The sequence below is a fragment of the Chrysochloris asiatica genome, unplaced genomic scaffold (genome assembly GCF_000296735.1).
Source record: "Chrysochloris asiatica unplaced genomic scaffold, ChrAsi1.0 scaffold00054, whole genome shotgun sequence".
In the NCBI taxonomy this organism is placed as follows: Eukaryota; Metazoa; Chordata; class Mammalia; order Afrosoricida; family Chrysochloridae; genus Chrysochloris; species Chrysochloris asiatica.
The window spans coordinates 14,777,623-14,804,686 of NW_006408572.1; the positions used below are offsets into that span (position 1 = coordinate 14,777,623).

Sequence of the window (27,064 nt, forward strand, 5' to 3'; positions counted from 1 at the left end):
TTGGTAACCACTAATAAACATTTTTCTATATACACTTGCCTTTTCTTGTCTTTGATGTCATTGAGGTCATGTCATATTTGTCCTTTGTGCTTCTGGCCAGCATTTCTTATTGCCTGTTTTTCTTCGCCATCTAGTGACGTGCAATGCTAGGTCACTGCTTTTGATTTTCTTCTCTCTCATGACTAGTGGCGTTGAGCATCTCCATCTATTTGGTGGCCCCTTGAATGTCCTCTTTGGTCAAGTGTCTGTTCAAGTCTTTGCCCATCTTATGATCACGTTGTTGATAGTTTTGTTGTTAAATTGTCATTTGCATATATTTTGATTCTCATTTTTCTTTTCAGATATATGGGTTCTGAAAGTATTCTCCCAATACGTTGTCCTTTTTACTTTTTTTGATAGTCTTTTGATGAAGAGAAGTTTTTAATGTTTTTGAGGTCTCATTTATTTATTATGTCTTTCACTGTTAGAGCTTTTGTTATTGTATTAGATAATCCATCATTTAATAGTTTTATGGTTTTAATTTTCACATTTAGGTTCTTGGTTCATTTTGAATTTTTTTTTTTTTTTTGTCTATGTTGTAAGAAATGGATCCAATTTCAGTTTTATTTATGTGGAAATCCAATTTTCTCAACACCATTTATTGAAGAAATTTTTCTTTCCTTTTTTTATGGATATATCACCCTTGTCAAAAATTAAATGAATGTAGATGTGTGTGCTTGTCTCAGGACTCAGCTCTGTTCAGTTGGTTTGAATGTCTACTGTTAGGCCGATATCAGGCTGTTTTGATTACTCTAACTGTATAATATGTGTTACTATCAGGAAATGTCAGTCCTCCTACTCTTTCAACATTTCTTTAGCTATCTGGGACCTGTTGCCATTTTCATGTAAGTGTTGAGGATTGACTTTTCCATTTTTGTAAAATAGGCTGTTGGGATTTTGATTGGAATTGTGGGGAATCCATAGATCTCTGCAGGTAGTATCAACATCTTAACAGTATTAAGTCTTCTACTCCGTGAACATTGAACATCATTCCATGTATTTAACTCTCTTTAATCGGTTTCAGCAGTGTTGCATCATTTTCATAGTCTAAAGCCCTCATATTCGTGGTTGGATTCATTCCTGGTTATTTTTAAATTTTAGATGTTGTTGTAAGTGTAACAGCTTCCTTAATTTCCCTTTCAGGTTTCTCATTTCCGGTGTATAAAAATTCAGCAGATTTTTGTTTGTTGACCTCCTCTATCTTGTAGCCATGCTAAATTCTTCCATTAGCTCTAGATACTTTCTTGTGGTAGCTTTGTGATTTTCTGTATGTAGAGTTGTATCTGGATAGAGATAATTTCATTTCTTTTTTTTAATATGCATGCCATTTGTATGGTTTTCTTATCTTATTGCTCTGGCCGGGGCTTTTTATCACAATATTGAATTGAAGTAGTAAGAGTGGACATCTTGTTAGCGTCTTCAAGCTAACAAGACACCATTACGTTTAACTGACTTTTCATCTATGCTCCGAATCATATTGAGGAATTTTCCTTCTGTTCCTACTTCTTTGGGGTTTAAATATAGGTTGTTGAGTTTTATCAAATGCTTTTTGTTTATCTATAAAATTCATTGTGTGGTTCTTTCCCTTTTTCTTTTGGCATAGTGTGTAATGTTGATTGATTTTCTGATGTTGAACCAGCCTAGTATTATTGGAAAACCACTCTCTCATAGACTATTGGGTTCTGTTTGGTAGTATTTTGTTGATTGCTTCTGAACTTGTACTTGAAAGCGTTATTGGCGTTTAGTTTTCTTGTTGTGTCTTCTTCTGGTTTTGGTATCAGGGTTATGCTTGCTTCATGGAATGAATTAAGGCGCATTCTTTCCTCCCTTCTCTGTCTTCAGGAAGAATTTGAATAGAACTGGTGTCAGTACTTCCCTAAGTATTTGGTGGATTCCTCATTGTAGCCTTCTGGTCCAGGTATTGTTACTTGAAAGTTTTTGATCATTGATTCAAGCATTTGTTGAGATTTTCTGTGTGTGCTTGAGTCAGTTTGGGAGGTTGTGTGTTTCTACGAATTTATTCATTCCATCTAGGTTATGTATTTTGTTGCTGTCCTGTTTTTTGTACTGTTGTCATAATTTTCTTTATTTCAATCAGTTGTAAAGTTTCCCCTTAAATTTTTATTTTGGTTATTTGCATGTTTTTTCCTTTTTTCTTGGTCATTCTAGCTAATGGTTTTTCAATTTTATTGATATTTTCAGAGTCAGCTTTTGCTTTTGTTAATTGTATTCTATTGTTTTTCTGCCTTTATGTGCTTTGCTCTGCTTTGATATTTTCTGTTTTCTGGTAGGTTTAGGCTTAATTTGCTCTGCCTTTCCAGTTAGGCTGTTAATCTGTGATATTTAAAGTTTTTATTTATTTATGCATTTATTGCCTCTGAAAGCTGTCTTCTATGAATCCCATACATTTTATTATGCTTTGTTTTCAGTTTCATTTGACTGTAAGGACTTGGTGATTTCTTCCTTGCCTCATTGATAACTTAATAGTGTGCTGGCTAATTTCTACATGTTTTTTTTCTTTTCCTGTTTGATTTCTAGCTTCAGTCTGTTGTGGTAATGTGGTTAGAGAAAATATTTATTATGATTTCAGTTTTCAAAAACATTTCAGACTTGCTTTTGTGACCCAACATGTAGTTCCTGAAGAATGGTCTATTTGCACTGCAGTAGAATGTATATTATGTTGTTGGGTAGATGTCTTTAGAAATATGTGTTAAATCTAATTGACTTATAGTATCAGCTTGGTCTCTGTTTCTTTGTTGATGGTCTTTACAATATTGAAAGTGGTGTTTTCAAATCTGCGCTATTATTTTATGATTGTTAACTCATCTTGATTAACTGACCATTTCACCACTATATATAATAAATGTCTGTCTTTATCTTTTCTGATAGATTTTTTTTTCTTAAAACCTACTTTATCTAATTTTATAATTGCCACCCCAGTGCAAGGAATATCTTTTCCTATCTTTTCACTTTCAAAGAGCTCTGGTGGTGCTGTGGGTTAAGTCTTGGACGGCTAACCACGAGGTTGGAGACTCGAAACCCCTAGCTGCTCTGTAGGAGAAAGATGAAGCTGTGTGTTCCCATTGTAGAGTCACTATGGAGCAGTGTTCTACTTTGTCCTGAAGGCTGCTATGTGTCTGAATCAACTTGGTGGCAGTAGGTTTCATTGTTTTGTTTTATATTTTTCCCTTTCAGTTTATTTTTGTCTTGTGAATAGGATATTTGGATCATGTATTTTGTTGTTGTTATTTGTTTGTTTGATACATATTGCCACTCTCTGCCTTTTGATTGGAGCACTTAGTCCATTTATATTCTGGTGTGGCGTCAAAGGATCACCACTGTATTTGCTAACTGTAAGGCTGGTGATTGAAACCTACCAGCTACTCCTCAGAAACCTGTACAAGACTGTTAAGAGTTAATGATAAGTGACTTACTTCTACCAGTTTGCTATGTCTATTTCAAGTGTCTTAAGCTTTGCCTTTGTATTTTGTTGGTCTATTGTAGTGAGCTTTGGGTTCCCTTCTAATGTTTTTATTTTTTTACATTTCTTACAAGTGATTACCATGAAGATTACATTTGACAGATGTATTTCATAATATCCTAGTATAAATTGATATCAACTTAACTTCAGCAACATATAAGAAATTCTCTACCTATACACCCCTCCCATTTTGTAGTTCTTACTACTAATTATGTCTTTATATTCATGTGCCATGGAACATAATTGTATCCTTGCTCTTTATACATTTGTCAGTAACAAGTATGAAGGATAAAGCAATTAGAATGATCAAGCACAGCCACCTGTATTATTAACTCTTAAAGCTTGTGCCTGCAGTTCCCCTTTTTATTTCAATGTATGTCTTTGCATTGCTTTACAGGCCTTTCTCTTTTTTTCTGCAGGGGGTGGGGTGGGGTGGGGTTGGGTTCTTCCATTCGTATTTTGTGTAGGACTGATCTCGTGATATGAATGCCCTCAGTTTCCTGTTTGTCTGGGGATGTTTCCATTTCACCCTCATTTTTCAAAGATCGTTTCTCTGGATGTAGTATTCTTGGTTGATAGTGTTTTTTCATTTAACACACAGCTAGTTTCCGTTTGAGACGAATTCAAGGTATGATGAACAACACCCATTACCATATTTATGTATACATGTATACGTGTGTGTTTGATACATCTTATTGTTGGTGATATGTACTGTATACAATGTTAAAATATATCTGTAAGTGTATTAAAGGGTTTCAAAAAGTTTGCAGAAAAATCCATTATCTTTTAATTTCATTGGTACACAAGCTTTTTGTAACTGCTTGTATATGTAATGTTTTAACTTTCAAAGATAAATATCAAAAGACCAGATTTATAAAAGTTTTGATAGCACAAGGCAATAATGTAAATGAAAAATGAAAAAGAATTCTACTTATAGCAGAATTGACTTATGAAGGAGTCATTAGAATGGAAACTTGCCATAAGTTGGAGGCTGCATTTACATCATTTCATTACCTTGTAGTCTCCAGTGTTTTTGAGGAGAAACCAGCCGTTAATCTCATTGGAGATCCTTTGTGTGTGATTGTTTGCTTCTCTCTTACTGCTTTCAGTATTGTCTCATTATCCTTGTTTTTGTTGTTGAGAGGCTGCCCATCTTTGGTATCGATATCTTTGAGTTTATCCTTCTCTGTCATTATCATTTTCAAATTTTCTTTCTTTCGTGAATTCCCATGATGTGTGCATTCCCACTTTGGATGCCCTAGAAATCCATTAAACTGCTCAGTTTTCTTGAGTCTTTTTTCTTCTTGCTCTTCAGCCCCTGTAATTTTGACTATCTTGGCAAAATTCGTTGATTCTTTTCTTGGCCAGGTTAAATTTGTTACTGAATAATATGTTGTGTTTCTTATATCAGTTATTACCCCTTTCTATTTTATTATTTGTTTGGTTTCTATTTACCCTATTTCTCCCCCCCCCTTTTTTTTTTACATTTCTTAAATATTCATTTTGGTGTTTCACTGTTTTCCTTTTTTATTGTAGCTCCCTTTGTCTTTCCACTGAACTCTTTAATTATGTTTACCATTATTTTATTATATTCTTCATTCTTTTCATTATTTGGACTTTCATTCCCTTTGTCATGTTTCTTTGTATAGGTCATCTTTTATTTTGTGCTTTGTGACTTTTTTGTGGAACATTGGAATTTTTAAGGATGTTAATTCACTTTCTCTTTTCTCCCCAGTTTTGGTGGTTTTGCCCATACCACTTTCTCAAAAAAAAAAAAACACCACACCTCAGACAGCAGAGCTTTTGGCTTTTGTTAGCTGTTTTCTCTTCCTCTCTGTAATAGCTCCTTCTTCTGTCTGGTTTAATTAGGATTTGAAAGCTCCAGATCATAGTTTTCAATTTTCAGTGTCTCCTAAACACTAGAGAGCAATCTGTTGAGCAGTGGGCCCTGCCACTTGAAGTGAGATAGAATGTAGTTTATTACTTCCATTCTTTATCTTTGCAGCATTTTTAGTCTAAGTTATTACACCCAGTTATCATCTGGTCTTATCTGAGGCTTCCTTCTCTGCTCTGTGGGCACTCCTTGTATCTGAGCAGGCACTCAAGGGAAGCTCAGGAAGACTTTCCTGTGTTTTAGGAGGAAGAGGGACTGGCATTCCCAAAAGGGCCTCTGAGAGCTCTGTGATGTTGTCAAAGTCACAGTGACCCAGTGGCAGGCTCCACTTAAGTGATCTGTCTCTTGTCTCCACTGTAAGGAATTAGTGTTGAAGTTCATGTCAGTCTGGCAGTGGGTAGCTACTGGGTTAGGGAGGGATGGACCTCTAGGGAAGCCTGTGTTGTGCCCATCTCGTTCCTCTGTTGTGGTATGTTGTCTGAGTGTAGCTCTACTCAAGATGCCTGCTGTCTGGGCCTTGCTCAACAGCCCTCAATGCTGGCTGGAGGAAGAATGCCTGAACTCACTTATCCCCATGGTAGTCTGTCCTGTTGGTTACAGAGACCTGAAGTAGGAGGTGACTAGAAGGGAGAGGCACTCTTCTGCTCTGATTGGACTCTTTGGGAGGCATCCTCTTTGCTGTCAGTCTTCTAGGTAGGTTGTTGGCTCTGACTACAGCCTCCACTGAAGATGCTTATTTCCTAGACCATTGCAAATCCAGACCCTTGTCCTCCATGTCAACTGGAAAGGAGGACAGAAAGAGCCAACTCACCTCCTGGGAGATCTGTTTTGTTGTTTGGGGGGCCTGAGCTGGTGCTACTTGTGGGAACAAACTACACTGTAAAGGACCTTCTGTAGCAATGTACGTATGGCAGCCTGGCAACCAACAGACCTGGGAAACGGATGGAGTACTATGCTCCAGTTGGATCCTCTCAGAGGTCTCCCCAGTAGGGAGTGCCCCCTCAAGATGCCTGTTTCTTAGCACCCAGCAACCTCAGCCAGCGGTCTTTAGCACTGGCTGGAAATGGGAGCTGACTAACTTGAATTGACACCCAGTGGCATCGGTCCTGTTGGTTTCAGAAGGCGCAGGGAGGAAGTGGAGTGCTGATTGGGAGAGCAGACCTCACTGCAGTACACCTGTACCATTTAGCAGCAGTCTTGAAGTTGACTGTAGCTGGTTCTGTCATGCTTCAAATGCCCCTTTTTGCAACCGGAGGCCCCCTCTCCCCTCTGTTGGCTGTGGGTTAGCCTCCACTCCACTGCTTCCTCAGGCAACAGCCTCAGGCAACACAGTCCTAAGTGTTGCTGACCTGAAGAGGGAGCAGACAGACCTGAACTAACACCCACAGCAGTCTGCCCTCAACTATGGGCTGTGCAGGGAGGCCCGTCAGATGTTTTCTATGTAGGTTTCTTTAGCAATTTGCTGAAGTTTTGCAGTCGACAACAATGCCAGCTTTTTAGGTGGGGAAGGTGCTGGCTCACTCTAAAGGAAATTCCCCTGGGAGATCTGTCTTGTAGATTTTAGAGCAGAAGCTTAGATCCTGTTTACACACAGAGATTGGTGGTTGGGCTCTTTTGCAGAGGTTCCTCCCCCAGGTCACAGCAGTTGCCTGAGTGGCTTAGGCTGAGATGTGGGATCAGTGGGAGAAGTGATTTTCTTACAGTCATTGATCTTGCATATCTGTAGCTCCACACTGCTCTTCTCTGCTCCTAATTGAGTCACTTAAGGTTCAGCACCATTTTCCTGTTGCATTTGTCGGGGAGGGTTGGAATGATATTCTGTAAATGCCACCATCTTCCCAGTGTACTCTGAAATCACTCATTTGGAACAAAAGTTAATGTTTTGTGTTCATGTTCTTGGTTTTAGGTTCTTTTGGGATCCTTTAGGCCTTTTGAATTAGTTCAAGAGTTCATATGAGAAATGTTACAATATTACTCCAAAATGTTAGTATACTTAAAACGAGCTGTTCGTCATGTTGGTGCAAATGCAAACATTTCAGATGCTATACCAGCAGCTAGCCGCCCCCCGCCTCTTGACATTTGGACACAGTGTTCAGAGAGCATGAGGAAATGGTAATCTGTTGAGAAGCGTGACCAGTTTCATGTTAGACTAATTCCAAACATGACATTGGTAATTTTGATAAGTATTTTACTTATTCTTAGTTTAAAAATAAAACTTTAAAAGTGTGTCTGTGAAATTCTTTAGGGGTGACTATTTTTTAAAAAAGATCTTAATAATTACAGATTTAAGAGCTGTTTATTAGAGACAACTAATGAGGAAAATGGAGTCTTAGTGTGGCACTATGGGTTAATGTGCTAGACTGCAATGTTGGTTTGCACCACAGGTCAGTGGTTCAAACTCACCAGCTACTCCTTGGAAACCCTACACAGGGTCGCTATGGGACAGAACCAACTTGTCGGTGCTTAATATCAGCAACAACAATGAAGAAAAATTAAATAACCCTGTATTTAGGGAATGGAGCCCTGGTGTAGCACTGTAGGATAAACACTGGACTACTAACTGCTGAGTTGGCTGGTAAAGCCCACTAGCCGTTCCTCAGAAACCCTATACAGGATCACTGTGAGTTGGAATTGACTTGATGGCAACAAAGTGTTTAGAGACGATTTCTACCTACTAAGAATTCTCAGTAAGAAAAATGTAAAAAGCATGTTGTTTTCTGCTTGTATGAATGTATTGACGAATGTGTGTATAACAACACACATACTTACAGGGCGCTATTTTAAAAGATGTCTTCTTTGCTAGTTTATTTTTTTGTTTCTTAAATTCATTATGTGGTTTCACAAAGTTATATTATTTCTATTACTGGAAAGCATGTGTTAAGACCAAAACCTAAATGTTGTCATTGTGGTTTTTAAGCGCCATCAAATCAGTTCCGACTCATACATAGCAACCCTGTATAGGATTTCCAATGTAATTCTTTACAGCAACAGAAAACGTTACATTTCTCCTGTGGAGCTACTTCTGGACTTGAACTGCCAATCTTATCCTTCAGAACCATAGTGCTCCCCAAGCTCAATGCTGTAGTTTGTTAGTGCTCTCAGGTGTTCCAACTCAAAGCGACTCTGTATAGGGTTTCCAGGATTCCCAGTATGACACTGTAGGGTAAGCACTGGAATGCAAACTACAAGGTCAATGGTTCCAGCTCACCAACTGCTCCTCAGAAATCCTATATAGGGTCCCTATGAGTCGGTATCAACTCAGTGGCACTTAACAACAGTAGGATTTCCAAGACTTTTTAAATCTTCGTGGGAGCAAAAAGCCTCAGCTTTCTCCCACTGAGTGACTGATGGGCTTGAACCTCGAACCGCTGACCTTGCATTTCAACACGGTAACTCACAGATCCACCCCAAAATCCAATAGTTATCATAAATATTGGACTCTTGGGGGGCAGTTTCCAAAAACAACCCTGTAGCTCCAAAGAGGATACATGTTACAATGATGACTAAGTGAATTTCAGCATATGATTGTCTCATACAGAGACAATTCCTATCAGGATCGTTATTAACTAGAGTGTAGAGATAAAATTAAAACTGTTTTCAAAATTACTGATATTATTTTTTGAACCAATGAAAACAACCATATTTTTGCATGCAGCACCTCAGCACAAATAACATTCATGCATAATGTGTGAGGGGGCTACACAGTTTGAAAAAAACCCGTATAACACACATACTTCATTTGCATAAAAATACTGGGTTGTTTTGGCTTTTAAAAATTATTCTTTTTGGTTCAAAAGATTGTGTTAATACTGTTTTTAAAAACAAGATGATGATTCCCCAAGCTTTGGAAATAGAGAAATGAGAGAGAGAAGGAAAAATTTTAAGTACTACTTTTTATTTTTTCCTTTTCCTGTTTTCCTCCCCCTGCCCCGTTTTTTTTCCTTGCTTATCTGGATGGGTACTATTCAATGTAAAAGTTTAAGATAAATTAATGTGTATAAGATAGATGTCAGTTAATATATTTCATTTTGTGTAGATTGCTACAGTTAGCAGGTTATAAATTTTGAGTAGGAAATTTAAATTCGCTTGTATTTGGAATGTATAGATTTTCTCATTTAGTGTCAAAAAAAAAAAAAAAAAAAAGCCATGGAAAAAAGAGAAGCTAATTTTATTCCTAAACAACTGCTTATTCTCATGTCACATAGAATACATCTTTTGTATCTCTCTGTGCCTCTGGTTTCTCTTCTGTAAAACGGGCTCAAGAATTTAATTGACTTCCTTCATCCTTTTCAAGAACATTTAGGAAAGATACTTTGAAGTCTTTGGAAGACAAAATTCCACCTTGTGTATTTTTTTTGATACTAAGTTGCCTTGTAAGTATCCTATGTATTGTACACAGTGGCATGGTGTAAGATTGTGAATTTTTTTTTTTTATGAGAACAAAAGTTGTTTGCATGCTTTGATGTTGAACTGTAATTTACTATTCATATTTTATCATTTCTGAGCTTGATTCTTTTCCTATCTCACTAGTGTACTGGGAACTGTTCCTCTGGATCTCACTGTTTCTGATGGGGGAGGAGATGGGGCCTACCAATGTTTCTGAGAGACTCTTAGAAATATGCAGAGCAGTTGGTAGTTGGTGTAGGGTGGGTAATTAAGGATATATGCCCCAAGTCTGCAGTATTTGGAGGAGAGCTTCGTTGGCTCAAGAATGGACAACGAACCCTCTGTTCCTCATTTTTAGGTTTTTCTCCACAGATTTTTGCTGCCCTGCATTCTGACTCATGAGTTGGGAGAGTCAGGTAGAACTAATTTTGCTTTTAACCTGTAGAAAGTCTGGTGAAGTGAGATAGTCCCAGCACACTGCCCTTAGACTAATGGTCTCTTTTTCCCTGCTCTACTCTCTTTTCCATTACTAATGAATAAAATGCTGAAGCTGAACGGGCTATTCCTGCACTGAATGCCTAGACTCCATACTTTTCTGAAAGCGTGATTAAAAGTATACATGCAAAAACCTGTAATGAATTCACATAGAAAGAACTTAAAATATATTCCACTATTATTTTCCTTACTAGATTATCTGTTTGCATGAAGGAGTTAATTCTTACTGCCCAAGAACTTTATCAAGTATGTCTCATCATCATCTGGGACTGCTTGTGGGGTAAAGCCCTATACCACTTAAAGAGTATCTGAGCCCTATCTTATTCATGTTTTCTGTGATAAAAATTGTTCTTGTAAAGTAAAAGGAAAGATGATACTTTTCATGTCCAGTTAGTATTAGTGATATTTGCTTGGTAATTTTCAGTCTTGTAGTAGAAGTTTTTCTTAGGTTTCTAAAGTGCTTTATGTTTTATATGACATCTTTTGTCATTCTTTTCCAGAGAATTCGGTCAACAGTGGATGAAAAGGAACAAAAACAACTTCTTATGGATTTGGATGTAGTAATGCGGAGTAGTGATTGCCCATATATTGTTCAGTTTTATGGTGCGCTCTTCAGAGAGGTAGGAATGAGCTGTTCGGGACAAACAGGAACACAGCAATATTAGATGCTAATACGTACATTAGTGATAAGCCAATGTCTCAGTATGTTAATATATAGCCACAATAATCTGTGTGCGAACTTTCACTCTAATTATTCCTTTGGTTAAGGGGACAATCTCCTATTTTTACTTTTTAAAATTTGTGGTCTCGTTTGTGAATTCTATAGTTCTTTCTTCATTTACAAGTACTTTCTGTTCTTTAAGAACCTGACAAATCAGCCGAATGCGGAATATCAACCCTTTTGCTGTAGGTTTAGAGTTGTACCTCTTTTGGCTATGTGTTCTCTCCATCCCTGCCTGCTCAACCCTCCTCACCCTCTTATTTAAAATGAAAAACTTGACTCATTTTTTTCGTCACATTTTTCTACATTTAATGTAAGCATTTACTAGTTCCCACTTAAATGTTTTGATATAGTCCATCAGACATGGAGCTTAGCAGCTACAGTAGAAATTCTTTTTATCTAATTTTGCAATCCAGAGTATTCTGTGCAAAAACCTGAACTCTAAATTCCTTGGTCTCATGGTCATGTTCTTCTTTTGACTTCTGGTTCTTAACCTTTCTTGTTACTTCCATCCCCAAATCTCAGTCCACTTATTATTTCCAGTCATACGGTTGCACACAGATGAGGAGATGAGTTAGGAACAGGGAATCAAACTAGAGCTGTAAATGAATTAGATACTTAAATGTGTCCTGGACCAATTGTTAAATACTTGTGATATTTAGTTCGGAGTAGGATTTTAACTGAGTAGGTAAATACTTGAAATACTCTTAAAAACACCATTCTCATTTTGAAACTGTTCGGCTAAGTTGATGGAATTGATGTATCTGGTAAGAAGCAACCTTCCCTTTTCCTTCTTTTGGGGACTGGATAATAAGAAGAGCAGCCCTGGGATTTGCTGTTGTTACTGGTTTAAAATGACTGTATTGGAATAATTGGGCTGAATGTAACAACAAGATGAACTGTGTGAAGTCATATAAATGGAAAAGGCTCTAGAAGTTAATTAATTCTCCACTTAAGTTTAGAATTATAATTAAAAAAGAAATTTCCCCCCCTGTATTCTTTAAAGGTAGCTCTAGTAACTCTGTATCCCACGATAGAGGTCATTCAGTATTCAAACTAACCTCTGTCAGTTCTCCGTAGTTTCTTTTTACTCCTGTCTTTCCTGAACTTTTCCATGACTTGAACACTCATTTGTATAGCCAGATACATTGAACTTGTTACCTGTCTTCACCATTTCACATCAGCAACATGAATGAATAGCTGAGTGCCTCCTGGGCCAAAATATTATGTCCTGTTACTCTCGTGCTAAGACAGTGAATCTGGAACGTCTTGGTGCATACGAATTTTGCTGTTTTCTTCCTCGGAGTAGGGAACTTAGTCTTCACAGCCACTCAGTCCTCTGTTCACTGTAGTCTTCAGATCTCATAAAGAGCAAGAGTTATTTAGGTGTAAACTTAGGTTGTCTCTCCTTTCTAGAGTCCATAGTCTGTCTTTTCATGCTGCATTAAACCTCTCCGTAAACCCCACTGGCTCTATCTTAACCCTAAATCATCTCCTTGTTGTTGTTAAGTGTCATCGAGTTAGTTCCGTCCCATAGCAACCCTGTATAGGGTTTCCAAGAAGTGGCTGGTGAGTTTGAACCACTGACCTTATGGTTCAAAAATGCTGGGATATATCATTTAATTTTCTTGCTTCTTGACTTAACTATTCATTCAAGTAATATTTAAATATGTAGCCCCAGACTCAATAGTACAGAAGACAGAATTTATGAAAGGGAGACTGAATAAGTGCTGCCCATAATTAAGAAAGTCTTAAAACCAGCACAAAAGCTTGGACTAATATTTGAGTTGTATTTGTAGTGGATGTATGAGTGAAATTTGGTTTTATATTTCAGGGACATTGAAGGGACTTAATATAAAGGAGCTCTGGTAGCATAGTGGTTACGAATCGGGCTGCTAACCTCAGGGTCGGCAGTTCGAAACTACCAGCTATTCTGCAGGAGAAAGATGAGGCTTTCTGCTCCTGTAAAGATTTACAGCCTCAGAAATCCTGTACAGGGTCGCTATGAGTCGGAACGACTCCATGGCACATAACAACAACAGCAGTACTAATAGCCGATGCTTGGTCGTGTTCACATACCCTAGTGTCCCAGCCGTCATTGTGGCTTAGGTGTTAATACCCACTTTTCCAAAGAGGAAGCTGAGATTCTGAGAACTAACCTGGCCAATCACATGGCAAATAAGTGGCAGAGACAGGACTCCGACAACAAAACTCCGCTCTGTCATTGTACTACAAGTGGTCTCAGGGCACAGAAAGCAGCCACTTTTTTTAACATTGGGAATTTTGAGCCTGATCAGGTGAAGGGTCTGGACCTGCACGGTGCAGTTGTATAAAGTCACAAACTGCATGCACCGATTAGACATGAGTATACATCCACTCCCAACTCTTAGAATGCAAGAATAGGAAACTTAAAAAAATAAAACATGGAGTTTTAGAAAAGTAGAATGTTAACCTCTAAAGGATGAATATAGGCAAAATATGCATCCTGAAGAGGCGGAGGGAACCTTTTTACTGCTAAATTTGTAACATAATTCACTGGCCATAAAAAATTAAAAAGTAGCTGCTCTATTTGGTCAAACATTTAATTAACTCACCCCTAATGTGATGTCTTGGAGTCCTGGTGTGACGCTGTGGGCTCATGTTTCAGACTGCAGAGTTGATGGAACTGCAAGGTTGCTGGTTCAAGCTCACCAGCTGCTCCTTGGAAACCCAATACAGGGTCGCTATGGGTTGGAATCAACTCGATGGCACTTCACAACAACAACAACAAGCTTTTAGTAGAAGCTTATTGTGGTTTGAAATTGTATTTTCCTAACTGCCAGCATTCTATGTATGTAGTTGATCCTCATTATGTGTGCATTGGCAGTTCTCTAAAAATACTTAGGTATCTTTTGCAGTCATTGACTGAAAATTCCCAATTGGATAGAATAAGCCTAGTTTGCTATGTGGTAATTCAATGTTAACAGGTACTTTATAGAGTATAACAAGCATGAATAATAAAAATTGTTGTAAGGTGTCTGTTTAAATCTTTCGTTCATTTGAAATAATTGGTTGTTTTTTTTTCTTGAGTTTTGAAAGTTTTAAAACAAGTTTATTACCACATATGTGAATTACAGATGTTTCTTCCAAGTCGGGGCCTTGTCTTTTTATTCTCTTAAATGTTGCTGTTTTAAAATTTTTTCATTATAAATTGAGTGGAGGTTTACAGACCAGATCATCAGTTTTACATTCAACAAATCACACACTTTGTTTAATCTCAGTGATCGTGATTTTGTTATTGTATCTGAAGAAGTTCCTGCCTAATCAAAGTCTCTGGGGCTTTTCTGTTACACTTTCTTTTTGAAGATTTCTATGTTTAGTTTTACACTTACATCTATGAGATGTCTTGGTGAGAAGTATGGGTTGATGTGTTTTTGTTTTTGTTTTTTTTTTGCCTATGAGTATCTTTTATACCGTTCTCAGAAATGAATGGTTCTCACATAAATTTTTCTATTTTTGGACTACACAGCCTGCTCTATTACTCTGTTTGTCTGTATTAATGTGTCCTGAGTACTCATTTTTAATACATAGTCCTCAGTTAAAGTAGTGTTAGTCCATAAACTTGGTTTTGCATTTTACAAGTTTGGGCTCGTTTTAAAAACAAAATAAAGACAGAACAACAAACAAACCTCCTGCCACTGAGTAGCTTCTGAGTGGTGGCTGTGTACAGGACAGAGCAGAACTGCTCACTCCACAGGGTTCCTTCTGAGTCCTGGCAGTCTTTCTTATAGGGCAGAGGAGACCTGCTCGCTCCACAGGGTTTCTAAGGCTGTAGCTCTTTAGGGCAGCAGACTGCCTCATCTTTCTCCTAAAGAGTGACTTGTGGGCTTTAACTAAACTTCACATTACCAGCCCAGCGCTTAACTCACTGTGCCATCGTTGACTCATTTGCTATAATTTAGTGCCCTGGAGTTGGTTCCGACTCACAGCGACACTCTCTGCACAACAGAAATGAAAAACTGCCTGGTCTTGTGCCATCTTCACAGTTGTTATGTGTGAGTCCCTTGTTGCTGCCAGTGTCAGCCCATCTCCTCTTTTTCTTGATCCTCCACTTGACCAAACAAGCTGCCCTCCTCCAGGGTCCGATCATGCCTGACAACGTGTACAACGAGCACGAATGATGAAGTTTTGCTGTCCTTGCATTCTGCCAGTACTTCTTCCAAAGCAGATTTGTTTGATACTTTCCATATTCTTTGCCAGCACTATAATTCAATTGTATCAACTCTTCTAAGATCTTCCTTAGTCATGTACAACTTTCACATACTATGAGGCAATTGAAAAACCCTGGCTTGGACTGGGCACACCATAGTTCTCAAAGTGACATCTTTGCACTTGAACACTTTACAGAGACCTTGTACAGAAGGGTTGTGTAACGCAGTACGTCTTTTGTATTCTTGACTGCTGCATCCATGAGCATTGACAGTGGATCCAAGCAAAAGGAAGTCTAACAACTTCATCTTTTCTCTGTTTGTTGTTGTTGCTATGTGCCGTGGAGTCGGTTCCAACTCATAGCGACCCTGTACAGGGTTTCCTAGGCTGTAAATCTTTATGGGAGCAGAAAGCCTTATTTTTCTCCCGTGGAACAGCTGGTAGTTTCGAACTGCTGACCTTGCGATTCACAGCCCCCTTCGTAACCACTATGCTTCCAGAGCTCCTTAGGACAATGTTATTTATTACTTCACTTGTGAGGATTTTTTTTTTTTTTTTTTTTTTGACACATTGAGGTGCAATCCATAATGAAGGCTGTAGTTTTTGATCTTCTTCAGTAAGAATTCAAGTCCTCTTTGTTTCCAGAAAGCAAGGCTGTATCATCTGTATATCACAGGTTGATAATGAATCTTCCTCCAATCTTGATGTTACGTTCGTGTTCATATAATCCATCTTGGCAGATGATATGCTCATCATACAGATTGAGTAAGTATGGTGAAAGAATAAAACCCTAGTGCGTACCTTTCCGGATTTTAAAGCATTCAGTGTCCCTCTTTTCTGGTCAAATGATGGTCTATGTAAATGTTCCTAGTTTTTATTGTGAATTGAGTGATAGTTTACATGGGAGAACATTGGTTTTATACTCACTGTTTCATTGCAATGATTACAGTTTCCTCAGTGCATCATCATTCAACAATATTTGCTTCTATTCCCTTTTTTGGGGGTGGGGTGGGGTGGAAGGTGGGGATGTACAAAAATACTAAGGAATATATAATCATTTAAACAACCAAAGGGTACATTCTGTAAGCCTGCATCTTGGCCACGAGCACCCAGTCCCTCTCTTTCCATGAGTCTAGAGCCCTCAGCGACTCCTTCTCTCCATGTCCTCATCTCTGACTCCATCTCTGGTGTTGTCGCTGCTTCTCTGGATAAGGTCCACATTCCGCTCATGCTCTTCTTCCTTGATGGCCCTAGGGTCCTCTGTTCCTGGAATGTAAGATTAACTAGTCCCCTCTGTTACAAAACTTATATGTTTATAGTTGTGACAGTTGCAATTAACCATGATAACAATTACTATTGAATCATAAGAATCTTATTCCCATCTCCTGTCACCAGACCCATCTAGACAAGATGAAACTATTCAGTGGGGATTCTACCTTCCCCTGCACACTCTGAAACTAAACTCCCTCATTTTAGGTAGTCAGTGTCTAAGTTGCCTGTCCCTATGAACCCTGCATACAGAGGGGATAGGATTGATACTTGGTATGAAGACTCCTTCCCTCTCAGTTGATATTTTGAGCTACTACTTCCATTAGTATAGGTCAAGTTCATCAAATTGTAGCAATTTACACTGTCAACCTTTATTTAAAAAATGTTTTATCATCCTCTAGACAAGTTCTCATCATCAAGCCATCAAAGCTAGGCTGAATGGGTACTACCTACAAGTTTGGATGTTCTTGTGCATCTCCCCTCACTTCATATGCTTCACTCTCAGCTTTAGCCCTCTTTGGCTATGTCCTTGTCCATGGGCTCAGGAGGCCCTAGGTCTCACCGCACTTTGGACCAACCAACCCTTCCTTTTCTTTCTCTCATCTCCAGGTCAACAGGAGTCTATGGAACGTGGTCCTCTCAGCCCGTATTGTCATTCTCTCTCCATTTTTAAATCATAATTTTTAGCACTTTATTTTGTCTTTTCTTATGTTAGCACATTTGATCTTTATCGTAGTCCATGAAGATGGTGGGGCAGTGTCATGTCATAGATGAGTAATTGAGCAGGTCCAGTTTACAGTAGTAGAAAGTAGGAGAGTGTGGCTAACAAGTCAAACCTTTCAGATTCTAAAAGCCTGGGAAAGCCACTTTACTATATCACAGAGTAAGTTTCTGGGCTCCAAAAGGGGATTGGTGGCTGTGCCGCGAAGTCGATTCCAACCCACAACTGCCCTGTATAGGAGTCCTGGTGTGGTGTTGTAGGATATTGCAAGGTCGGTTTGAACTGAAGTGTCAGTGGTTCAAACTTGCCAGCTGCTCCTCAGAAACCATATAGAGGATTGCTGTGCATTGGAACTGACTCAATGGCACATAACAACAACACATCGGGTTTCTGAGCTTGTAAATCTTTACAGGAGCAGAAAGCCTCATCTTTCTTCCACAGAGTGACTGGTGGATTAGAACTACTGACCCTTCGGTTCATAGCCCAGTTTATAATCCATTATGCTATCAGTGCTCATGGAAAAGAGATTATGGAAACAAAATCTCTGAGTATACAGCTAGATCTGTAAATTAGTAATAGCATAAAATACGATTTTTGCCATTATCCTGATGGCTGTTTTCACTTTCCTTATAAGTTGTTTGTTTATAGTCTTTGTTTGTATGCAGATATCATAAAGTCTGTATATAATCTGCATTTCCCAGTTAATCAGTGGAGTACTTCTCAAGGATTGTATGGCTTTAAGCCTACTTTAATTTCAGGCAATCCCTTTAACATGATGTACCACGTCCCCTTTTGTTGGCTTTTTTAGTGGTTTCTGTCTGTCTTTCTCATTGTTCTTATTGTTGGCCTTGTAATTTACGGAATATTTGATTAAGAAAGTCGATTCCCAATCATGGAATGACTTTATCAAAAGGTATTAATATTTATTTCTCTAGTTTTATTACCAGATTGCTTTCGAACAGGCCAAAAGCATATTACAGTGTTGTGTTGGAATGATTAGTGGTAACCGTTGTCCACTCATTTAAGAAATACTGGTTGAGCTCTGGTCTTGGCGGTGCTTTCATTCCAGTAGGGAAGATAAATGACAAACAGTAAATAATGTATTATTTTCTAATGTTTATTTCACTTATAAGATATACGTAATACAAAATCGGACAGAATGAGGGAATGCTAAAACTGGAATGAGTTGCAATGTTAGCTATCTTAGCTTCGGTCTCACTGTGAAGGTGGCATTTGAATGAACAAGGACTTGAAGCACTGGGTTTACTTTATGTAGTTTTCCTTTCTTAATTTAAGAAGATGATCTGATATATCGAGGTTGTTACTATTGTTTGCTTTTCTTACTAGTGAGAATGAACTGGTTTCCACATACTTTTATGTTCACTTATGGCAAAAGTTGAATTAAAAAAAGCACAAAGCTTGTTATGAAAGTCTGTCCTGGGCATTACTATTCAGAGTGGGGAACACTGGTTTGAAACACTGTCTGCATTTCACCACGAGAGGAGTTTTCTGCCCAGGGCTTCCATAAAAATAAAGGTGATTTTAAAAAGCAAGGATCTGATTGTTTTCTGTATTATGTAAAGGCAAGGTGGTATCTGATTTAGAGATGTCTGAGAATGACAGATGTTTGTTATTTTACAGGGTGACTGTTGGATCTGTATGGAACTCATGTCTACCTCGTTTGATAAGTTTTACAAATATGTATATAGTGTATTAGATGATGTTATTCCAGAAGAAATTTTAGGAAAAATCACTTTAGCAGTAAGTGCTTGTTTTTATTACTCGTATTCCAACATTATGCTACATTGTTGATTCTGTATATGATGATATGAAGCTACTGCATGTCCTTCACAGAATGTTACTGAGCTTCTGGAAGATCATTTGTAGAAGGAAGGAGACTGATTCACTTCTCGGAGATGACTAACACAGTTGGTCATAAGAGCACTCTTAATAACGTGGTCTGTCTAGATAATTGTTGGCACTTAATGTGCTTTTCATTCAAATCACAGGGAATCAAAACAGATGACACTATATACATAAGACTAGAAAAAATAATTTTCCGTTTATTTTTTTCTTTTGGCTCTTGACTATCTTCAGATCGGTTCTATTAACACAATTATCCTAGATTAATCAGAGTAGTAGTAGTCCTGCAGACCCTTCATGAAAGCTCTTGGACAAACCTTTCTTATGGCTTAAAATCTGAAATGTTCGGACTAAACTATTTAAATTGTTTACTAGCAATTTCAGGAGCCAGAGTTACTACTAATACGAACCACTTACTTTACCGGTGCACCAATAAGAAAAGAGACACTCTTGCTTATGTGTTTATAGTTGTGAAAATGAACCTTACCATAACTCTTTTTCAACTTGTTTTGAAGTTTTTAATTGACAAAGATTGCTTATAATTAAAAAAAAAAAAAGTTAAAAGGCCATTTTTCTTTTGTTGGGTAAAATTAATAAAAATCTCAGGATCCCCTGGGAATTTAAGCTCATGTTATTGCCTGATTTAGTTGATGTTTAAACTAAATCCTAATAGAAAGTTATGAAATAGATTTTCTGGCTGCAGGTGGTTTTCTGTTTCTCCTTCTTTAAGTCTTCTACCTCCCTCTATTCACTTTAGTCATTAAAGGTTAATAAGACTGGTGATAATTATAGACACTTTCTGAACTGTATTTTAGTTGCAAGAGATATGTATATTTATTTAGTTTGTGTGCATGTGTTTGTATTAAGTGAAATTTTTGATTGGCTAAGGTTGTCACTAACTACAATCTCATCTTAATTAATGCTTAAATTTATGAGCTAAAATATAAGGTGTACTCATTCATATAATTTTATGAAAATAGGTGAGTTATATTATTCTTTGGTGATGTTATTGTTGCTGTAAGTGCCATGCAGTTGGTTCTGACTCACAACGACTCCATACAGAGTTTCTAAGGAGCAGCTAGTGGATTTGAACTGCTGACCTTTTGGTTTGCAGTCGGTGCCGATCTTGCCAGTGCCACATAAGGAGTCCACTGTTTTGACAGATATTTGAAATTTTATCTTGATCTGTTTAACCACTTCTCGTCATTATTATTAAGCCCATGAATATTTTAGAATTTGTTGGTATTCGTTGCAGTTTTAAAAAGATAGCAGAATCATGACTGTAGCTAATATTTGTTTATTTGTTTGTATCAGGGCATGGTCTTAGGATATTTAGTCATCGTAGTCCTGCCAGTTATGAGCACTATAACTCCCTTTTTATGGATGATAAATGTGAAGTCTGGAGAGATTCGTAATTAATGTGCTTTTGAAGTTCATACACTTGAAAGTGGTAAATGATGTAAGTCCAGGCAGGCATAGCCCAGAACCTTGCTCTGACCACTGTACTTACAGGGTGGTCATGAAGTCAGAAACCAAAAATAAAATGGTTTCATCATCTATTTCAGTATGTGTAATATGCTCAAGTCATTTATTACATAATTTGCATGTGTTTCCTGCTTTGGTAATTACCATGTATTACAAGTATTAACAACATTTCAAATTAAGATCATCAATTACTGATATGCAAATTCAAACTGAAGCTGAAGAAAATTAAAACAAGTCCACGAAAGCCAAAATATGACATTGAATATATCCCACATGAATTTAGAGATCATCTGAAGAACAGAGTTGATACATTAAACATTAAAGCCCGAAGACCAGAAGAGTTGTGGGAAGACGTCAAGAACATCATACGTGAAGAGAGCAAAAAGTCATTAAGAAGACAAGAAAGAAGGAAAAAGTCAAAATGGATGTCAGAGGAGACTCTGAAACATACTCTCCAGCATAGAAATGTTAAAGCAAATGGAAGAAATGAGGAGGTCCAAGAGCTGAATAGAACATTCCAAAGAGCAGCTCGAGAAGATAAAGCCAAATACTTATAATAAAATGTGCAAAGATTTGGAATCAGAAAAACAAGAAGGAAGAACACGGTTAGCATTTCTCAAGCTGGGGGAACTGAAGAAAAAAATTCAAGCCTCGATTTTCGTTATTGAAAGATTCTTTGGGCAAATTATTGAATGATGCAGAAGGCATCAAGAGAAGATGGAAGGAATACACAGAGTCATTGTACCAAAAGGAAATGGTTAATGTTCAACCATTTCAAGAGGTACCATATGATCAAGAGCCATTGATACTCAGGGAGCAAGTCCAAAGTGCATTTAAGGAATTGGCAAAGGAAATGATGGAATAAAAATTGAAATATCTCAAGAAAGTGAGGTGTCACAAGAGGCACTCACTCATCTCTGCCAGGAAATTTGGAAGACAGCTATCTGGCCGACTGATTGGAAGAGATCCATATTTGTTCCCATTCCAAAGAGAGGTGACCCAACGGAATGCGGAAATCATCGGACAATCTCTTTGATATGTCATGTGAGTAAAGTTTTGCTAAAGGTAATACAGAAACGGCTACAATCATATAATAACAGAGAACTTCCAGAGGTTCAAGCTCGATTCAGAAGAGGCCGTGGAACAAGAGATATCATTGCTGATGTCCGATGAATCTTGGCTGAAAGCAGAGAATATCAGAAAGATTTTAACCTATGCTTTATTGACTATGCAGAGGCTTTTGATTGTGTGGATCATGACAAGCTATGGACAACATTGCGAAGTATGAGTATTCCAGAACACTTAATTGTACTTCTGAGAAATCTGTACCTGGACCAAGAGGCAGTTGTTCGAACAGAGCATGGGAACACTGAATGTTTTAAAATTGGGAAAGGAGTGCAACAAGGTTGTGTTCTTTCAACATACTTATTCAACCTGTATGCTGAGCAAATAATACGAGAAGCTGGGTTCTATGAAGAAAAACGTGGCGTCAGAATTGGAGGAAGACTCATTAACAACCTGCGATATGCAGATGATACAACCTTGCTTGCTGATAGTGAAGAAGACTTAAAACATTGACTGAAGAAGATCAAAGAGCAAAGCCTTTGGTATGGATTACATCTCAATGTCAAGAAAACAAAAATCCTCACCACTGGACGAATAAGCAACATTCTTATCAACGGAGAAAAGATTGACGTTGTCAAGGACTTCATTCTTCTTGGATCAACTATCAACACTCGCGGAAGCAGCAGTCAAAAAATTAAAGGATGTATTGCATTAGGCAAATCTGCTGCACAGGAACTTTTTAAAGTGTTGAAGAGCAAAGATGTCAGTTTGAGGACTAAGGTGCGCCTGATCAAGCCATGGTATTTTTAATAACCTCATATGGATGCGAAAGCTGGACAGTGAATAAGGAAGATCGTAGAAGAGTTGATACCTTTGAGTTTGTGGTGGTGGAGGAGAATATTGAAAGTGCCATGGACTGCCAAAAGAGCCAATAGATCCATTTTGGAAGAAGTGCAGCCAGAGTGCTCCTTGGAGGCCAGCATGGCTAAACTTCGTCTCTCGTACTTTGGACATATTGTCAGAAGGGAACAGTCGCTGAAGAAGGATATCATGCTTGGTAAAATGAAGCCTCAAGAGAAAAAGAGGAAGACCCCCAACGAGATGGATTGGCCAGGTGGCAATCATTGATGGCGTCAAGTGTGGCAGCGGTAGTGAGGTTGGCCCAGGATTGGACATTGTTTCGTTCTGCTGTGCATGGAGTCGCTATGTGTCGGTTCTGACTCGATGGCACCTGACAACAACAACAACAACAACAACAACAACAACAATGATCCTACTACTTCATAACTCAGTGAACACACAAGCATGGCTGTATTTGTAGGAGTCATTTATGGTTTGAGACAGTCATTTGTGTGTTTGCTTCCTTTCTGCTGCTACCCAGCAGCAGGATGACACAGAGCCTTCTGTCCTGAGTACCCTCTTGCTTAGTCTCTCTTTTAGTTGGAATTTTGGAAATGTCCTCCCTTTCTGAAGACGTCTCTGCTTTCTGGTCTTGAGTGTGATTTAGCAGGATAAATTCTGGATTAGTCCATGATATCAGCTACTGGCTAAGCAGAGACTTTTCTGCAAAAATTACTTTGAAGGTTTAGTACCTGGTGAGAATGAACGGTTGCGAGGAATTGAGTATTGGGGGGAATACATTTATTAAAGTTACTCTTGATGACAGAGCCAGCTCATTGATCTTTCTTGTTCTAAATAATTTTATTCTTACAAGGGCTGCAGAAACAAAAAAGCATGCAACTTTTAATGATGACTTAGTAAACAAATTATAAGTTACAGTTTATAATTAGCTTAGTTGCCACATGAAGATAAGTAAGTTATTAGATCCAGAGTCATCATTTAATATCTTCTGTTAGCATAAAGAAGGAGCTCTGGTAAAGTAGGGGTTACAAATTGGTCTGCTAACCGCAAGATCAGCAGTTCGAAACTACCAGCTTTTCTGAGGGAGAAAGATGAGGCTTTCTGCTCCTATAAAGATTTACAGCCTCAGAAACCCTGCAAAGGGTCACTATGAGTCGGAACTTACTCCACAGTTACTTAACAACAACATTAGTATAAAGAATGATTGACAAAATATTAAAATGCTAATTTTCAAATCCCACACACAGCTGATTGTGTATAATTATGATAAAGGTTTGTGCAATTTGACTGAAAAAGAAGCTGATTGTTTATCCCAAGTTTGTTTTTTCTCTTTAGACTGTGAAGGCACTAAACCACTTAAAAGAAAACTTGAAAATCATTCACAGAGGTAGGTATGGGGTTTTTCTTATAGAATAGAATTAGATGAAAATATGAAAAGTGTAGTATCATGATAAAATTTTTCTTAAGTTGTTTTGCTTAAAAAAAAAAAAAGTATTTCTAGGAAAATTAACTTGTATATTCTAAAACTGTGTTGTGTTATTAATTAAATTTTTTCCCCTTAGGAATTCTATAGATTTGAACTTAACATATTATTGGCATGTTTGGCATCAAAACTAAAGTGGATTATTCTGTAGTTAAAAAATATTTACTCATTTCCTTAAAAGGCAGTTAATGTCTCTCCATGTATAAGTAGAGCCATAGTGTGGCATTGCAGGAAAAATATGCTGCTGGACCACAAGGTCAGTTTGAACTGCAAGATTGACAGTTCAAACCCACCAGCTGTATGCAGGGGTCGCTGTGAGTTGGAACCAACTTGGCGGCACTTAACAACAGCAGCATGTGTAAGTAAGTCACCACAGTGGGCCTTTGGGCCTTGAGAGAATAATGGATACTGCTCTAGAGCACTTTAATAACATGGGACTTTAATGACATGGGACTGTCATTTTCAGTTGTTTCTTTTTACTTCGTTGTTGTTAAGTGCCATTGAATCCGTTCCAACCCAGAGAGACCCTGTATAGGATTTCCAAGGAGCGGCTGGGTGAGCTTGAACCACTGACCTTGCTGTTCAAACCGACTTCGCAGTCCAGCGCATTAACAGTGGCACACCAGGACTCTTTACTTTAGAAAATGCTTATGTAAATGTAAATGTTATCCAGTGAGATTCCTATAAACATGGTTAATTGTGAAAACATGATCTTGACTTTACTAGACATGGATCTAGATTTAAACATTTGATGTAGATCTCATGAAGAGCAAGTTTAGAAAAGCAGTAACACCTTGGGTATTTTGAATTTAATTTAGTAAATAGATGATTTTGCTCTCTTCATTTGTATGCTAGACTCAGGGTAGTGAAGTGATGGCTTTGAAGATGTGCACAGGGTCACCCCCCTTAGTAAATTCTGATGGAAAATTTTAATGTGCTCTGTGATGGTATGTGATTCCACCTAACAATACATGGGATAGATGGAAACGATGAAATTTAGAGAAAGGAGAAACGTTGAATTTTATGAAACAGTTTCTGGTGGTTAAAGTAGTTAATTATACTTGTAAGTCCATAATTGGGCATTTACCTAAATCACTGACTTTGGGCATTGAGATGGAACTGTTAAAATTAGTTAACCTTGAATATCACAATGTTTGATTCCATTTTACCTTTTTCTTTATGGATGGAAGCCTGACAACAACGCTTGGTAAAAATAACGCTTTGTTCTTCTTGTAGTTCACGTTGCTTTTACTTTAGGCTTTTCCCTCCTCTTTTAGTCGTGTTTATGAGAGTGTCATCTTAGAGCATTTGACCTCATTAATCACGGTAGAGAACTAACATATACTACCTGGGAGTAGTTGAGTAAAAGAAAATGTCTTTGAAGTTTGTTTTTTCTGTTACACAGTAAATGAGCTTATAAATGTCTTTGGCACTTTGGATCCACTGGAACATTTTACCTGTCATAATGAGTCCAAAGGTGTAGAGTGCCTTCAAGCACAAAATAGTAAGGGCACCAGCTTCATTCTCTTGGTTCTGCCCTCTTTAATAAGTTGGTGCCATTCTCAGGAGAGTGACTGTAGTCCCAAGTGTTACATCTAAATGTGACAACCTCCTGAAGAAGACGCTGTATCTTTATCTGCGCCTCTCTTCAGAGCCGGGGAGCTTTTCCTGCAGGTCTCTAATGCTGCCTGTGGTCTAGAGCCATGAGACTGACACTGAAAGGGATCCAAGGACTAAGATAATTATGGATAAGGGAATGAATGAGTGTGAGAAGGGGAGAGTTGACCAAACAGTTGGTCAGCATATGTAGGCAATAGATTTATTACTAGTGAGGAAAAGGTATTAGGCATGTCAATGTAGGGAATAGTTCCACTGGAGTTTAAAACCTAATGAAGGAAATGGAATGACGTTGGGTTTCTCAGTTTTGTGGGAAAGCCCACCCACTCTGAAACTGGTAGATAAGAATCTGTCTGCAAAAGGTTGGGTGGGAGAAACTGGCTGAATCCATCCAAGATAAGACATTTCTCTCAGAAAAATTGACTTCATTTATTGATTGCAAATACTATTTGGGTACTGTATTACATGTTTGAATCTTCACATCTCTTTGCCATAGGAATTATTATCCCATTTTGTAGCTGAGCAAACTGATTGCTAAGAGAAATGAAGTAGCTTGCCCAAGTCACATTGCTTTTCAGACCCAGATTTTGAACCTTGTTTTTCTGATCCAAAAGATAAATGAATGGTCTTTTGGCTGTACTGCATTGGATATTTTACTAAGTTAGTAAGACTACTCTAACTAAATTATATTTTCCTAGTTTGCATATTTTATATTTTGATTTGTACCTCTGACACTTACTGTAAAATAGTATAGTTTGTTTTCATGGCTTAAATTCATAATTCGTCATATTTTCTTTCCTTTTTTTTTTTAACTTGTAAAGTGAGTAAAGATTTATAGAGCAGATAAATTAGTTTTACATTCAGTAAATCATGTACTTTGCTCCATTACAATGATTGCAATCCCCTCCATGTGCCAAAAGCTAACAGGAGTTCTCTTTCCACTTTAACTGTTGCATTCCTCCCTGTATCTCCGATACCTTCAATTTTTTCTCTGCCCAACCTCCCTCTTGTTGTATATTGTCTACCCTCTAGCCCATGGATAATTTTACCTTCCCCCGTAACCAAATTAGACTGTTTATTTTATTAAGAAAACTTTTTCGTAGCTTTGTACTGATCTTATATAATGTTTGTCCTTTTGTGATTGACTAATTTCACTTAGCACAATACCCTCCAGGTTCATCTGTGTTGTGAGGGTTTTGCAGAGTCATTGCTATTCTTCACCGTTGTGTATTACACACTGTGTGTAAGTACTAAAGTTGTTTAACTGGTCTTCAGTTGATAGGCTGTCTCCATCTTTTTGATATGTCTCAGGTACGTAGCATATTGAAAGAGCTTATTTTCTTATCTAGTCTTCGTTGTCTCTTGACTGGCACATTTAATTCATTTACATTAATTATAATTATTGATAGGTATAAATTGGTTGCTGTCATTTTTCTGTGCCTTATTTTGTAGTGCTGCTGCTGGTATCTTTGTTTCACACAATTTTCTGTACTGAA

The 27,064-nt window shown here is 37.8% G+C and overlaps 1 protein-coding gene across 3 annotated transcripts in view; it reads left to right on the forward strand.

The window, feature by feature from the left end:
- MAP2K4 (mitogen-activated protein kinase kinase 4) overlaps window positions 1-27,064 on the forward strand; it is a 135,027-nt gene that overhangs the window by 75,187 nt on the left and 32,776 nt on the right. For all 3 annotated transcript variants that reach the window (XM_006863436.1, XM_006863437.1, XM_006863438.1), the window contains 3 exons: window positions 10,796-10,915; window positions 18,836-18,955; window positions 23,804-23,855. In XM_006863436.1, the coding sequence (XP_006863498.1) occupies window positions 10,796-10,915; window positions 18,836-18,955; window positions 23,804-23,855 (292 nt within the window). The remainder of the gene's footprint in view (window positions 1-10,795; window positions 10,916-18,835; window positions 18,956-23,803; window positions 23,856-27,064) is intronic.